Below are 16,227 nucleotides of genomic sequence, written 5' to 3'. Positions count from 1 at the left end.
AGGCTTTGTTTCACACGCTAGGCGTTTGAGTCACTGTCACGGGAGTGTGAGAGAGACAAAATCGCTGCGTCGTGGGAACAGAAGTAAGCATTTTGTGGAAGTTTTTGTTGCCATGCGCCGTGATTCGCCGAAAATTACGTCAGCGAGCCCAGGACACTGCCCGCACAAAGGGAAGGAAGGCTGTAAGCTCAGTCATTGTCTGAACACCGGGCCAGGCGGTCGTTGTTCGAACGCCGGGCCGAGCAGGCCGTGGTCGGCGATGGCTCCGCGTTTTTCTCCTTTCTGAATATACAGTTTATTTTTTTTGTTCCGTTCTGAATATATTTTGATTTTAATTAAATTAAAAAAATGATAATTACATCAAATATTGCATATGAATTTCTTCGTGACCTACTATTAATCTGTATGTTCCACTCATCACCCAATTTTGAGGTAGCCGGAGGTGGTGAGTGGTAACAGTATTGTACTCAAAATTTCAAATATTCGCATTGGTCTATTAATTATAAATAAGTGTACATATTTGCACACCAGGCAAAATGTTTATTTTTGTTGTGTTTATGCCAGGCTGAATAGTTTGCCTTTCATAAATTTTTCCACTTGGAATGCATTTTATATGGGCCTTCAGGAAAGAAAAGGCATGAAAAAAAATTTGGTTTTGCAATAAAATGTAGCTGATTTCCATGGTACAGATAATTTAATGTTTCAATATTAGTACACCAATCCCTCACTTAGCACGACTAATTCGTTCCTAAAAATGTTCGTGTTAATTGAAATCGCGTATTCTGAAGCATTAGTCCCCATAAATATAAGGTTAAATTATTTAATGTGTTCCAAGATGTGTAGGGAAGTAATCTTTACATAATATAAATGCGTAGAATAATACTTGAAAATGCATACGTCATATCATTTATCTTTTTAAGCCTACCACCGAATACGTTAGATAAAGAAAACATGGCACAGTGTAACGGGAGATAAGTGGTAACATATTTACCGTCAGTCAGCAGGTTGGCTTGCCCGCCCAGGCGTGACCTTCAACACGCGCGTGCGTCTGTCTGCCTGCTGTTGCAAGCAGCTGGATCCTTTGTTATTACGTTTAAAACTTAACAAAATTAAAACACTTTTATGAAACTAAGAACCGGTTTTATATAACTTTAAAACACACAGCCATATGTAAACATTTAATTTGCTATGCACACCTCTTATAAAAGCAGCTATGTAAACAAATCAGTTAACAGATAAACAGATTTAGATTTTCCCTAGAGCACAAACATAACATTAAAATATGTACAATATGTACATATACAAAACATAAAAGTTAGTTAAATATTTTCTGGGGTGAAATTAACACTATCATCTTGCTTTTTTTTAAAAAAACGTGTCCAATTTCATCTGCTTTGGTTTCTGTTCTGCCATTATTCCAACTGCAGCTGCGCAATTCATCACGGCCTGGTCTGCGGCCGGGCATCAACGGTACGGCCTGGTCTGCGGCCGGGCATCAACGGTACGGCCCGGTGTTTGTTTATCTGCGTGCGCATCTCTTTCCCCTCGCATTCCAAACCACTCTTCCCCCCTTGAATTCCATACCTGACGTCGCGTCGTTTCTGAGATTTTTTTTTAGCCTGTGGCGATTTCGTGCTAACTGAAATTTACAGACGTGCTATTCGAGACTAGGGCAGTAAAATTTACATCGTGCTAACTGAATTCGCATTAATTGAAGACGTGCTATGCGAGGGATTGGTGTAATCTTTAACCATTTTTTTATGTTAGATATTACAAAAAGTTTTAATTATGTTTCAGCTGAACTTAACAAAAGATTTGGTTTGACGCAAAAAACAAAGACCAAAAACTTATTCCATTCTTAAGTTAGTGGTTTACTGTTTATCCAAATTATTTAAAAAAATTTCACTTGCTTATTTTTTATATTTAATGTTTGAAGTCATAATATTGTCAGATTGGCAAACTTCTATAATATATACTATTGGGGTTTTAAAAACATATGTTTTTAAGCCTAGCATAATCTAATAGAGAAAAATCTACTGATTAAATAATTACCTTCTCAAACTCGAGCAGTGTCGAGCAAGTGAATAAAGCTCGACTTGACTTGAAAGTTGAGTTTATTTTACTCGACAGGACGAGACAATATCTTTTTCTTATAACTCGATACATATTTGACATGTGCAAAGGTCATAAAATCGCATAGTATTATTTTGGAAACGCTTTACAGCGTAATCTCATCTTTATATTATCGCAGTATTTTTAAAATACTGTTAAATGTTTATTCCGCTTTTTATGTTTTATTGCACAGAAAAAGATGCTTTTTCAAAATTTTACAGTTTTTTTTTTATTAGCTAACCTGACCTTACCCGCAGTCCACATTATTTTTAAGTATTTTTAATGTGACTGACCTAACATTTTTAATATTCTCAGAATTTGTTTTGTAGTTAATCTAACCTAACTTAACCTAACCATTTTTTAAAATTGTGGACTACTGGTAAACTAATTGTATTACAACACTCTTGGAAATTAATTTTAACGTGTTGGGTAGTTAAAAAAAAGTATTTTGGATTTTTTCTAGAAAAAAGGCTTCCCTTTATAATTACCATCTAGGAAATTGTAAGGTTATAATCATTTAAAATTATAAAAGCATAATTATAGTTATTACCAAAATTTTCTCATTACTTAATTCCATAAACCACACAATTTTCTTGACTTCAAAATTCTTTATATCTACTGAGTTTTCCAGCTTCCAGTGGCAATAAATTACTTAATTTTAAAAGTAATCATAAATATGCATTTTACTTATTTATTTGACACAAATTACTAACTCATTGAAGAGATACAAGAACTTTATTATGATGCTAATGAATCATTTACATAACACCAGGAACATAAAATTATTTTCAAAAATTTTAGCAATTACTCGAGCTTGGCTCAATTTTAAGAACTCCACTCGACTTGGCTAAAAAATTAGGAAGTATGGACTTCAAAATTATTAAGTATGGACTCTACTCAGCTCGACTCACCCAAAAATTAGCAGACTTGTTCATTTCCACTAATAATAGCCAACATCAATGCTCAAGTAGAATTAATATGAAAAGAAGAAAGTTTTACTTACAAACCACATATAGTACTACAGCCATGCAGTCTCATAAATATTCCCAAAGTTTGTTAAGTCAATGAAATAAGCCATTTGTGTGATACATTTTTCAATTTTTGGTATGATTTAGAGATGTGTGATAATGCATAATATATTTCTAATCACTATCTTTTAAATTTTATTGTCATTATCAAACATTTAGAGGCAGAAATATTACAAGTTACATAAAGGAGTAATAAAATGGATGGAGCAAGTTTTGGAAACCTCCACGCTATCTGTTTGTATTAGTTTTGTAAGTGGTTTAGCAAGTGGTTATACTTTTTTGTAAAGATATAATTTACAATGATTTGTTAATTCTTAAGGTTCTTAGGCCAGTTTGCACAGTGAATTAAAGAATTTTGAGCAAAAAAACTTAACAGTTTAATCAAAGAAGTTATACTCTCCTTTGCCTCAAGTCAGGGCTGTGAAAACATGTCTTAGTGAATAGGCTTCTTTGCATAGTTAATTTTTATTTTCTTAGTAAATATTTAATTTTTTTACATGCATTTATAGGAAGAAGAAGGGCTTGCAGAAGAAGAACAATATCATGCTGTGGAATTAAGTAGAGGTACACGAGGTTTTGGTTTCAGCATTCGTGGTGGAAGAGAGTTTCAAAACATGCCGCTGTTTGTTCTTCAGATAGCAGAAAACGGACCAGCTGCCTTAGATGGAACACTAAATGTAAGTTCATAAATGACCTGCGGAATATAATCTTCCTAGTTTGTGTTACCTGTATTGTGTCAGTATTATTTTCCTAATTTGTATCCAGGTCCACAAAGAGCATGCATGTGAACATACTATGGGGTTTATATTAAATGCTCAAGTTTGATAACAGTTTCATTGAACACACAATTTTGTCCATTGTCCAGTGTAAGTGCTGTTAAAGGTGATTTTACTGTCTTTAAGTTAACTTTTTTTTTATTGAAACAAATTGAAGATGTGTGTGCAAATTAAATCTTTTTATATATATATATATATATATATATATATATATATATATATATAAAAGGTTGCATTGATATAACAATTTTTGTACCCTAGGACACACTGGTCTTTTTGCAAATATATGTGGCTTGGAAAAGGCACTATCTTAGAACTTTAGGGCCTCTTTTAAAGACCTTTGTTTTTTCCAGTATGATCCTTAGATCATCTGCAGTGAACATGTTCAGCTTTGGTCTGGATCAAGGATCAAAGATTTATTCAGCTACAGTGTTTTCACATCTCCTCACAAATAACTACTAACACATGTGAAAGAATTTATAGCAATGAAAATCAAAGTTTTAACATTTTTCCACCTATTGTAACCCCTCGCTGAGGCTCCTTGGGAGTTTATACTTTTGCACAAACAACAAAGCTTGGAAGCAGCGTGTAGGCCGGACAATAATGTTTCCCTTTTTAATATTTGAAGAAACAAGAGGGAGAGCTTAGTGATGGTCTAATAAATTTTTGTTAAACAGTAAATACTCTTCTGTTTACTAATAAACAAGGATCGGAGCTTAAATGCTTATGCTTGGTTAGAAACTAAGCAAGAAAAATAAAAATATCTTGTGACAAAATTATCTTAAGTTCTGATTCTTTGGATTAGGTTTTATAAAAAGGTAAGCAACAGAGAATTATAAATACGTACCCATTGTACTGTTTACTTTCTCACATTAAACAGATAAAAATTAGCCAATCAAATAGAACACCCAAACCACAGTAATTTTAAAATAGACTTCACTGAAAAAAGGTTCTTGATCATTTTTCTGACTTCCTGGTAACACTGAGTCCACTCACTTTAGGTGATTGTGAGATAGAAGGAAATTCGACTTAAGTAACTGGCATGACATCTTTGTATGGACTTATCTTCTTGCTAGTCATGCCGGATGAAACTCATCACACGATGGCAAGGGCCAGGAAAATGGTGCCTGCAGACCTCTGCGTCAAGATGGAAAAAAGCTAGGCAGTCCCATAAGGATATGTGGGTCCTCAGTACAGTAGAACCATAGTTGGCTGAAAATGGGGGTAAAGTTAAACCTACACTATGCAAAAAAAATCATGCTTGGTGATTTTAAGGAACAGAAAAGGCTGGGATCTGTGAAACAAAAACAAGCAAAGAAAAGAATGCTGAAAGAAAACTCACCAAATGCAGTGGGTAGTGCACAAACTTTGAGCCATGGTGGATGTCAGAAACACTCACAACCACAATCGACATACTTGTACGAGAATAAGAAACTAACACAGTCCATGCTGGACAAAAAAAAAGAGAGAAAACTAAATGGTTGGGGGGGGGGGGGGGGGGGGGGCACTACCCTTCCGTGCGACTACATGTTGAGATGACTGACTTACAACCATCTCTTGCCACGAAAAGTACTCTGGAGCAGGGAGAGAAATAGATATGCCTGAGGTCACGTGTCCTCATAGTTAAAGAGGGCACTTTGTATCCAAAAAATGAAGGATGCTAAGTCTGAATGTGGGGGAAGACGAGGCCACAGCCTGGAAAGTTGTGCGGTGTGGCTAATTTATGAACTAACATACTCAAACCTTTAGTTGTGGCACCTAGAGCTGAAGAATACAGAGGATGGAGAACGGGAGTCCATGAGGTGGCCTGATGGAGAAGAGCGTAAGAATGGTAGATGTCCTGAGAGAAGGCCCTCACAAGTGGCAAAATCAGAAACTGCCAGGGGTCTTAGTTCAGTTTCTACCAAGGCCTACAGATGGCACACCAAAGCTGCACCACGGTTGTGGGCATGGACTCTATGGCAACCCCGAACCGGGGGGGGGGGGGGGGGGGAGAGGCAAGGGGATTCCAGGTGCGGCACGGACTTGGCTTGACACCAAGTGCCTGGCATGCTCTGGCAGGCCAGAACGGGGTACAAGCGCATGATTAAAGTTGCAGAGTCCCGCCGATACTTACTGTGCCTGTGATGCTAAATGAGTGAAGTAATTGTAGGCCTGGCCTGTACATACAGAGAGGCAAGGGAAAAGTGCTGCAAAGGAAAATGTGGCGACTGACCATTCCGGAAAAAGTGCTGCAAGGGAAAATGTGGCGACTGACCATTCCGGTTAGTGGCCAAGCCTCTGACAAGGAAAGGAAATTTTCAATGCCTATTTAAAAATTAAAAAAAATAATTAAATAATAAAAAGTTTTTTCGTTAGACTTCATCCATTAACTTCACATACTCCCTCACTTAAAGCGGAGCCCAGGGTCAGAGATACCCAAAGAGTGAATAGGTTATGATGATCACCTAACTACACTGGTTACATATGCATTAGCAATAAACATATTAATGGTGAGTAATGACTTTATTATATACATATTATCAGCTAAAGTGGCACCACTTAAAAATAACAACCTTAATTGCTAGCATACCTATAACTAGTACCATGGGCTTCTGTGAACTATGGTTTAGGATTTTTGGTTGGGTATAAACATCTGTAGCCCCGGGCCTACAGCTCGACTACCGGGGGTCTATAAAAAACCTTCCACACTCAACTGTTACAGGAAAGCCAAAAAGACAACGTCGCCCTTCCCTGTTGTGTGGGTTTAGGATCCAGTAACAAACAACAAACTAATAAGGTGGCATGGGTGACTATGGGGGTCGACATCTAACAAAAACTCGTCTTTACTAAAAAAAAATAACCTTTACTAAAAAATACTTGCATAATTAATTTGTATAAATACTTTGTGTACCTTTTTCGTTACGACCTCTATCAATGAACAAGCATATTACCATCCTCATACTCATAGGTAATACTATACATGCAACTAGTAATATTTTAATACATTTTAAATAAATATTAAGAAACTAACAGTCCACTAATAAGTCCAACTGGCCAACGTAACATTACCGAAGCGCCCTACTTGATTATAGTTATGGTACCATTAGTTATCTCTTATCTGTTCCACGAAAAAGTTATTATTATCTTTGGAGTTAATGAAAAGTAAATGTAAGTTAACCAAAAGACGTCAGTTTCTTCGCCGTGACTGAGTGCACACGAGTATCATAGTACTAGGTCCGATTCAACTCTCGATATGTCTTGTAGCTGGGGAAACTCTCATGGTGGAGAATAATGCAGTTGTTTGCCTTACTTTGTGATGCGCCGTGCTGTAATGCCGCTACCTCGGCGCTCGCTCGGGCCCGGGAACTCGCCAACGCTGCTCGTGTCGTGGGATGCCTCTCGCCATACCCTCGGACTTGCAGTAGCCCGGAAGACAATAAGTGCTCCGCCGCAATCTGCAGGCCTCGCCGCCACTTCCCGATGTGCCCACTTCGGCGTCCAGACCAGCACTCCCCTCAGTGGCGCTTGCCGCACACTGCTAGTAGCTCCTCACTCGGCAATCTTCGACTCCACCGAAAAACCACGAAGGTGTCTGTCACAATGGTACCAACTCCACAAACTGTCCGTACGTTCAGACCGCACCAACACGAGAAAGTTCAGAAGAACAAAATAAAAAAAAAATTACCATCTACTAGAAATAAATAAATCTAGATTAATTAATCATAACAAATAAATACCGTTAACAAAACATAGGTAAACGGGTGACGCCGTTACCACCCCAGTGGTAACACATCCTATTTATGTTTAGGCATGCCAAAGCTTAGAAAAACTCCCATGAGAAGGAGTGGGGAAAGCACACCTACTTTATGTTAAGGTGTGTTTTATTTAAATGGAAGATGTGAGTTCTTGTCACATACTCATCAGTACTTGGGTTGGCCAAAGCCACTGTAACTGGTGTCAAAAAATGCTGGGCCTCTAAAGGGTCAATGCAGTGATACGAGAGTTGGTTGACATCTTGTCTATCATCTTACTCTAAGGATGTGTGTTGCACATTACAATGTCACCTATCTGATAAGGGTTAAATCTGTGCTTATCATACCTTGTCTTATTTGCATCATGTGCGAGTTTGAGGTTTTTGTATGCTCTTTACCAGATCCCCATATGTCCTTTGGACCATCGGGCAAGAGGTCTTGCAAAAACTAAAGATTGGAAAGAGGGTGTTGTGCTGATAAGTGAACATGATTTTAAATGTATTTGTCTTGTGTCCTTCATGGCGGGCATAATAAATACCATCTGCAGACCTGCCAACTCTCACGATTTTGGTGTGAGGCTCACGATTTTAAGGTCCATCTCACGCCCTCACGCCAAAATAGTGTTTCCTCACGATTTTTTGGGACCCCAAGATTATGTTTGTAAAAGTTACAAAACAAGTTTTACGAAAGCTTACAGTAACGAGTTTCCATCAATACTCGAGTCACGTAAAGGAAGCAATTTTGCGTTTTGTAGGGTGTGCTATGCTGATTTTTCTATCTCGCATAGTGGAAGAGGAGACATTGTGTATTGCTTCCAATAAAAAAATTAATTTTGCTGTGAACAGTGATAATAGTGTTACACGAGCAGAATGTTATTTTACATCTTTTTTAGTTGCGGCCCTGCATGATCACTACACGACAGCGCTAAATTATGTTCAACTAAATTAAATCTGCAACCTATAATTTGTTGAATAAAAGTTTGAAGCAGAGACCAAGTAACATTGTACAGGTATGTCACTTAAATTTAAAGATTCTCATTTGTTGTTTTTTATATCTAACCTGTATTTATGGGCCTGAAAATTTTTATCGAGGACCTCATGATTTTTTTAATTTGAATGTTGGCAGGTCTGCATCTGTAGCCACACCAGATTGGTGTTTCATGTATTCTGTGCGTGTGCATGACATGTTATTATTGCAGAATGGTTTCTGTTTACATCCTCTATATATGATGGCTCAGGTAATAGGGGATGTGGTGACATGTCGGACATCATGAGAAAAAAACACATTTTTTTAATGATTTGAATGTAAGCTGGTAACCATTATGGGGGACAATTATGGATGTTAAGCCATAAATCTTGAAGATAATGCCGAAATAGTGGGGGTTGCTGTAGCTTTCCTTAAAGGTATGAGCCAACCAAATTTTCAATGCATACCAGTAGCATGGTGTGACCACTCTCGGAACGTGGAAATGGTCCCACAAAATCAATGTAAATTTTTTGCTTCTGGAAATCAGCTACATCGGAAGACCAGAAACCAAACTGGGTTTTTTGGGCTGGTTTGCTAAGGGCACAGATTTTGCATAGCTTTATGCTTTCAAAAATATCATGATGCATGCCACTCTCAAATGAAATGATGACATATGCCTTGGATTGTTCGTAGGTACCTAAATGAGCACCAAGGAAAGAGATGTAATATTGGAAAATCATATCTCTTAAATTTTTGGTTAAACCACCTTAAAAGATATTGCTTGTTGCATCCAACAGTACAAAAGTCCTTGGGAAAATTTGTAAAATTTTGGAGCAGAACCTGATTTAATTTGATCAATGATATCAGAAATAAACGGGTCCGATTGCTGATGCGACTGAAGGTTTAAATGCCTAAGGAAACTTGGTGAGCAAAGTGTGACACAAATTTGGGGGGTCTTGTAGAAGAGTTTGGTAATAGGGGTTCTGGAACATTCTAGAAAGTGTGTCAGATACTATGTTTTGAGAACCTCGTATAGTTTAATTTGAAACTGAAGGGAGGAAATTTTAACAATCCAACGTTCAAGTTTACTTAACTGCTTGGGATGTGCCAGAAGCCAAACAAGCACTTGATTATCATTTTCCATAAGAAATTCTCTACGTTCCAAAAATTTTCTGAAATTATTGATGCCAAAAATTCTGACTGCCTGAACTGCTATGCATCAGTTTTTAGTATAAATGGCTTAGCGAAATTGGCCATGCGTAAAACTGGAGGGCTGGCAATGGCCATTTTTAGGAATTGGAACGCTTTCGCCTCTTCAGGTCCCCAGTGGAACTTTTTTTTTTGCATAGATCTTTTAGGGGGGTTGCATGTTTAGCAAAGTTTGGTATGTATTTAGAATAAATATTATCCATGCAATGAAGCTGGCAATTCCTTTACAGTCTTTTGGAGGTTTTAACTTCATGATGGCCCAGATGTGTTCAGGATCAATGGTAATGCCTTTACTTTAGGGATGGGGCGAATCCTGATTTCCTCGAATCCGAATCCTAACTCAAATCCTCGACTGGAATTGCCGAATCTCGAACCCAAACCCGAATCTTTTAATAGATGATGTCCACATATCTAATGTAAGTGAGATGTATTCTGCTTGCACTAAAAGTCCCTTGACTTTATCACATGTATATTGGTACATTTCTGGTATAAGTGTATATAAAGACAAAAATTTTTTCTTGAGAAATTTCAGTTTTAGTACAGATTAGCGGTTAGGATTTTTTCTATAAATAAGCTAGAGGTCTGCGAGCCTAAGAATTTTACTTCGAGCCTAGCTCGAGCTTTTGTGTACATTTACACTTTTGGGAAATTATTTTTATCTTAAACTTAGTATAATGTTTGAATAAAGTATTAAAATGAAGTGGGCTTATTAATTTTGGGTAACTATTTACAGAGTGTGTTTACATTTTGCACTGCCATAAAAAAAAATAACATTTTTTTCCATTAAATCTTACCTGTTTCCATTGGTTAATTAGTAACTGATATCATCCAACTAACATAACCAAGTATATGTTTGTGTAAATGTAACATATCTTTGGAAAAATTTCATCTTTGTCAATTTTTCTGGAGTCCTTACTGAGCTTCAACAAACTTAGCACCAAAAATCATGTTGTTTCAACATTTCCACTTTTCAGCACAATAATTTTGAGAGATTGTCACAGAGTAGTAAATTCTGTTCTTTAATCTATTATGCAGAACAATAATTTGTTCTGCACGTTCAGGAGTTAAATTAGCTCTACGATTGGAGATAGTGTTTCCAGCAAAAGAGAAGCGTCTCTCGCTGGCAACCTGCTTGGCTGGAATGCTTTAGTAAAATTGCGTAACCTCAAAATTAGTGTCATAAATATGGGGGTGCGGCGTTTGTCCTAAAATCGTTTGTCCTAAAGCGTTTATCCTAATTTCGTTTGTCCTAAAAATTAGGACAAACGACTTTAGGACAAACGACGTTAGGACAAACGAATTTTAGGACAAAAGACGGAACAGCTTCAAAATATTTTTACTCTGAGTTTTAGGACAAACGACTTTAGGACAAACGACATTAGGACAAACGACTTTAGGACAAACGACTTTAGGACAAACGACTTTAGGACAAACGACTTTTAGGACAAACGACTGTTCCAGTATCGATAAATCCTTACTCTGAGTTTTTAGGACAAACGACTTTAGGACAAACGACATTAGGACAAACGACTTTAGGACAAACGACATTAGGATAAACGACTTTAGGACAAACGACATTAGGACAAACGACTTTAGGACAAACTCCATTAGGACAAACGACTTTAGGACAAACGACTTTAGGACAAACGACTTTTAGGACAAATGATTTTAGGACAAACGACATTATGAAAAACCAAGTTAGGACAAATGACTTTAGGACAAAAAACTTTGAGTCAAACTATTTTATTTAAAAACCACAGAGCATGTGAGAACTTACAGTAAAAGAAAACGTTTGAAAAAATAATGTTATATGCTGGGGAAATACTTTACATTCTATGTAAAAAAAAAATCAGCGTTTACGATCGTTACAATTTTTAGACATCTAGGAATAAACGACTACGGTTTCAACGACCTAAATCTGTTTTTATTTTGCTATCTTGGATCCGCCATATTTAAATAGAGCGCCCCACTCATTATGATGAAATTTTCGTCATGACCGCCATATTGAATTTTTCTGTTCCACTGGAGGCCGCCATCTTGGATGACGTCGACTTAGTTTCTGTTCTTTGTTCCTAGATAGCGCCAGCAACGCTCTTGATTTTTTTTGTTCTTCTGGAGGCCGCCATCATGGATACCGTTGACTTTGTTTCTGCTGTTTGTTCCTAGAGAGCGCCAGCGTCGCTCTGATTCATAACATAAGGTCGAAGTTCCATTACCTACCATAGCTATTATAGTCCTTATCGACATATTAAATTTAAATTTTTTAACAAAATACATTGGAAGCGCTGTGATTCGAACCATTGCAGCTCTGATCTCTAGGTTGAAAAACATACGCCTTTAACCGCACGGCCATCGAGACATTTACCAAACTGAGAATAAAATAAGGTATATATAAATATAACATGCATATTCGGACTTTTAATTTTTTTGATTTAAAGTAATAATAGCACCACCTGTTCGAGACAGAACCACCATCATGTATTAAGACGTAACTGTAACAATTATCGTTACGGTCACAATCTTGAATATCCGTAATTGTTTTGTTAGAAAATCGGGAAAAAATTTAAAAATCATTAAAAAATTAATCAATCGAATTAAATAATAAAAATCTTAAAAACCACCGTTGCACTTTTCGTTACGGTCGCCATCTTGAAAATACATAATTTTAATGCTAGAGATTCGAGAAAAAAAAACTTATTAGAATACTGATTAATTAGTTCGATTCCTGTCCTTGATTCGAAACTATTAGAGCAAAAAAAAAAACAGATCCTTCCTCCACGAAGCCACCTACAGACTGATCTCCGCCACCAATAGCAAGGTATATATATATCGTCAGCTAGTATGACGACATGTCCGCCATCTTGTCTTCATCCGCTGGAGACCACCATCTTGTTTTCGACTGCTAGAGTGTGCTGATACCATGTTAGTATAATATTATGTTCACCATAACTTTGTCCTCAACTGTTGGCATTGAACAATGACTTTGACCTTGACCTTGAAATTTGACCTTGAACCTTGAAATTTGATTTTACCTTAACGACTATCATGGATCCGCCATTTTGCGTTCAGTACATGCTATCAGGAGCTACCACCTGCTAGAGGTCATTACCACCATCTTGTTTTCGTCTGCTGGAGGACACCATCTTGTGCGTGTACTCGTCTTATAGAGTACATTACCATCATACTTGTCTAAGTTTTACCCGCTAGAGTGCAGTAATCATTTATTATTACTGAAGTGCCTGCCATCTTGAAATTTGGGTGCCATCTTGGAATCGTGTAATTATTTAGCTATAAATTCTGGATAAAATTACAAAATTCATCAAAAAATTCACTCATTAAAGTAATGATTGATTATATCAATTCCTGTTCTTGGTTCGATCCTTGGATGATGCAAAAAAATAATTTTATGGAAAAAATAATTATTATAATAAATTATTATCAAAGACCTAAAAGAGACTTAAAATCATCTATTACCATCATGTTTTAAACCATTACGACCGCCATTTTAGATATTTGTTTTTATTGACTTATTAGTTCGGGAAAAATTCCAAAATTCACCGAAAGATCACACATTATTTTACATATTGAATCGAAACTTTCTTCGATCTATGAACGAAGCTTAAAATTAATTTAATTTAAATACAAGAAAAATGTCAGCTTCGAGAAATAAAACACCGCAAGTTCTTTTACAAACATAATATTTATTACATTATTTCTATCCTACTGAAGGATCACTTGCGAAAGCCTTATAAACATTTCTATAAACATTTCTATAAACATTTATCTTATAAACATTTAGCCCTGCATAGACGTGAAACGACTAATTCTTAGCTCCAACAGCTCCAACTGCTCCAAATGCTCTAACAGCTCCAACAGCCCCAACAGCTCCAAATGCTCCAAATGCTCCAACAGCTTCAAATGCTACAAAGGCTCCAAATGCACCAAATGCTCCAAATGCTCCAACAGCTCCAAATGCTCCAAATGCTCCAAATGCTACAAATGCTCCAACTGCTCCAACAGCTCCAAATGCTCCAACTGATTTCACTTACTTTTTTTTATCGAACTTGACATGAATACATGCATGACTTTATTAATATACATTTTGGATGTCAGTGGTGACTTTTTTACACCTTTTAGTTATAAATTTATTTAGATATGAGCTTTCGAGAAATGATAAAGTACATTTTTAAAAAATCTTAATTTTTCTTCAAGTACACATGCAATTAATGGAAACCATTATTTTATGTAGCCAGCTTCCCTCAGTTCGTTAAGTATGAAGGATATTTCTTTGATGCTCGAATAGTTTCCTGCACAAAGCGAACCATGTAGAAGTCTTAGCCTGTCAACCAATATGTTAGGATCTTCCCATGAGGTATAATCAAACTCTCTGCTACGTTCATCTTCCGTGTATGTTTATAATAAAAATGATTATCCCTGGTGTCTTCTGTTTCAACACCAACCACAAGGTCACTTTCGTCATCGACCAGTGATTATCACAAGCTTGATTAGGATAATTTATTTTGTGCCGGAAATTAGGCGTGTCGTCACCTTTTTTTTTATTTTTCTATAATTCTAATTTTTTTTTTTGGAAATCTTATTTTTTTAAATATATCTTGTTGTTAAGGGGGTGATTTACTCTTTGTTAGGCCGGTGTACGCCACGTGTTTAAACTTTGTGCCAGTGGACCGAAGACCCCTTTCCCAGGGGGCCTATCTGATATTTTGCTGTCAAATGTGGACGTGGGCAGCCCAGTTGAAATTTCTCTCGCCTGCAGTCACGTCCCGAGTTTGTAATTTTATTTCTCTTCATGACGAAAATTGCATAGAGTGGCTCCTGGGCTGCAAGCTGCTACTTCTTAGAGGCCTGCTGAGAATAGCAAGTCTCGTCACGAATGAGTCTCCAGTGGACCTGTGTTCCCACCTTAGTGGTAATTTCTGTCCCCCCTTCCTCTCACTCCACCTCACATTTGTTCTGAGAAATCAAGTCGGGAGCAGTGACCTAACGTGAACTTAGCCAAGACGATGGGCTAATTCAAGGACTTTCTCCCTGGTCTTACAGAGACGTCCACGACATCTAGCGACAGAAAAAGTAATCGCGGGCCTGGTCGCCAGCGTGTATAGCACACCCTCTTGACACCTGGTGGCAAGTCAGCACACCGCCTAAATTAGTTCCACTTTACGCCGCTAGAAAGCAGCACCGCAGCGCCATAAGGCACTATGTTTCTTCTCGCGGCCAGTAGAAGTCGATTGTTTGTTGCCTTCTGTACTTGCCAGTAGAGAGAGTGCGCATGTCTGTGTTCTTGTCACGACCGCCTCGGACTCCTTCGCATGTATGCGGCCATGAGCCCACAGTTCCCCTTCTTTTTTCCTAGGACCGACCACCCGATTTAATTAGTAGCATTGACCGTCATCGCCAGGACTCAGTAATCTGACCTCGGCTGCTGACCACGTGTTCTCGGCGTCCTCTGCACTAAGAGGCTTTTCGCGGGAACGGCGATTTTCGGTTGCATAAAAGATGTAGTCAGTTGCTTAAGGGATGTGATACCATTTGTACAGTAGCCAGGCAGATGTAGTTTTTAGAAAAAGTCATGTGTAGTTAAAATTGTTATTTTTTTTATTCTTTAAAAATTTGTTTTCCTAACACACATCCGTGATTTCTCGGTGCGCGTCATCCTGATGTCGGCGCGAGACACCTCGGAGGCCCTGTTTCCACACCCTGTTTGGTGAGTAATCCGTTTTTCCCCCCTCCCCATATTCCCGTTTGTTGGCCTTTCGCGCCGACTGTGTATGACTGTCTGGAAGCAGGTCTAATTCGTTTTGAATTTGACTTGTGTTTCAGACAGGGTCGAAGTTTCTGGGGGGAGAAATTGCTCCCCGCATGATCTTCGGGACCTCCAGCTGATTTCCCCATTTAGAAGAGTTTTCCTCTCGGTCCGACGTCATCCTGGGAAGACCCGGGTGATATGAGCTATATATATTTTCCGCTTGCATGGAAGGAACTAAATTCATTAAAAAGATACCAGCGAGCAGTGCTTTAAGAACGTAATCCTCAAGAACATGTAAAATCAAGGAAACTAATATATATGTAATCGTTGGGAGAATCAAATTTTTGTGCTATACTTGAAATTTTGTTAATGTAATAATTTGTTTGTTAAGGTGTAATATGTATTGTTTTAAATAATGTAGGGGCTCCCCCTTAACTTTGTTAATTACTAAGATCTTTATTATCATGTCGAAATAATGCTAAAACAAAACCTCTTAATGATAAACCAGGAAAACCTATAGACCAAATTATTTATATTGTGTATTTATTTATCATATACCTTCTTCTACATAACGATCCACGAACTCCCAAGTAACTAGAGTGCAGGGAGTGTAAATTTTGTCTTGTTCACCGCCTCGT

At 37.5% G+C, this 16,227-nt stretch overlaps 1 protein-coding gene across 11 annotated transcripts in view; it reads left to right on the top strand.

Moving 5' to 3' along the window:
- LOC134529396 (membrane-associated guanylate kinase, WW and PDZ domain-containing protein 1) overlaps window positions 1–16,227 on the top strand; it is a 356,729-nt gene that overhangs the window by 283,571 nt on the left and 56,931 nt on the right. For all 11 annotated transcript variants that reach the window (XM_063363421.1, XM_063363420.1, XM_063363424.1 and 8 more), the window contains one exon: window positions 3,650–3,817. In XM_063363421.1, coding sequence (XP_063219491.1) covers window positions 3,650–3,817 — 168 coding nt within the window. The remainder of the gene's footprint in view (window positions 1–3,649; window positions 3,818–16,227) is intronic.

This window comes from Bacillus rossius, chromosome 2 (genome assembly GCF_032445375.1).
Source record: "Bacillus rossius redtenbacheri isolate Brsri chromosome 2, Brsri_v3, whole genome shotgun sequence".
NCBI lineage: Eukaryota > Metazoa > Arthropoda > Insecta > Phasmatodea > Bacillidae > Bacillus > Bacillus rossius.
This window is presented reverse-complemented; position numbering and strand designations above follow the sequence as displayed.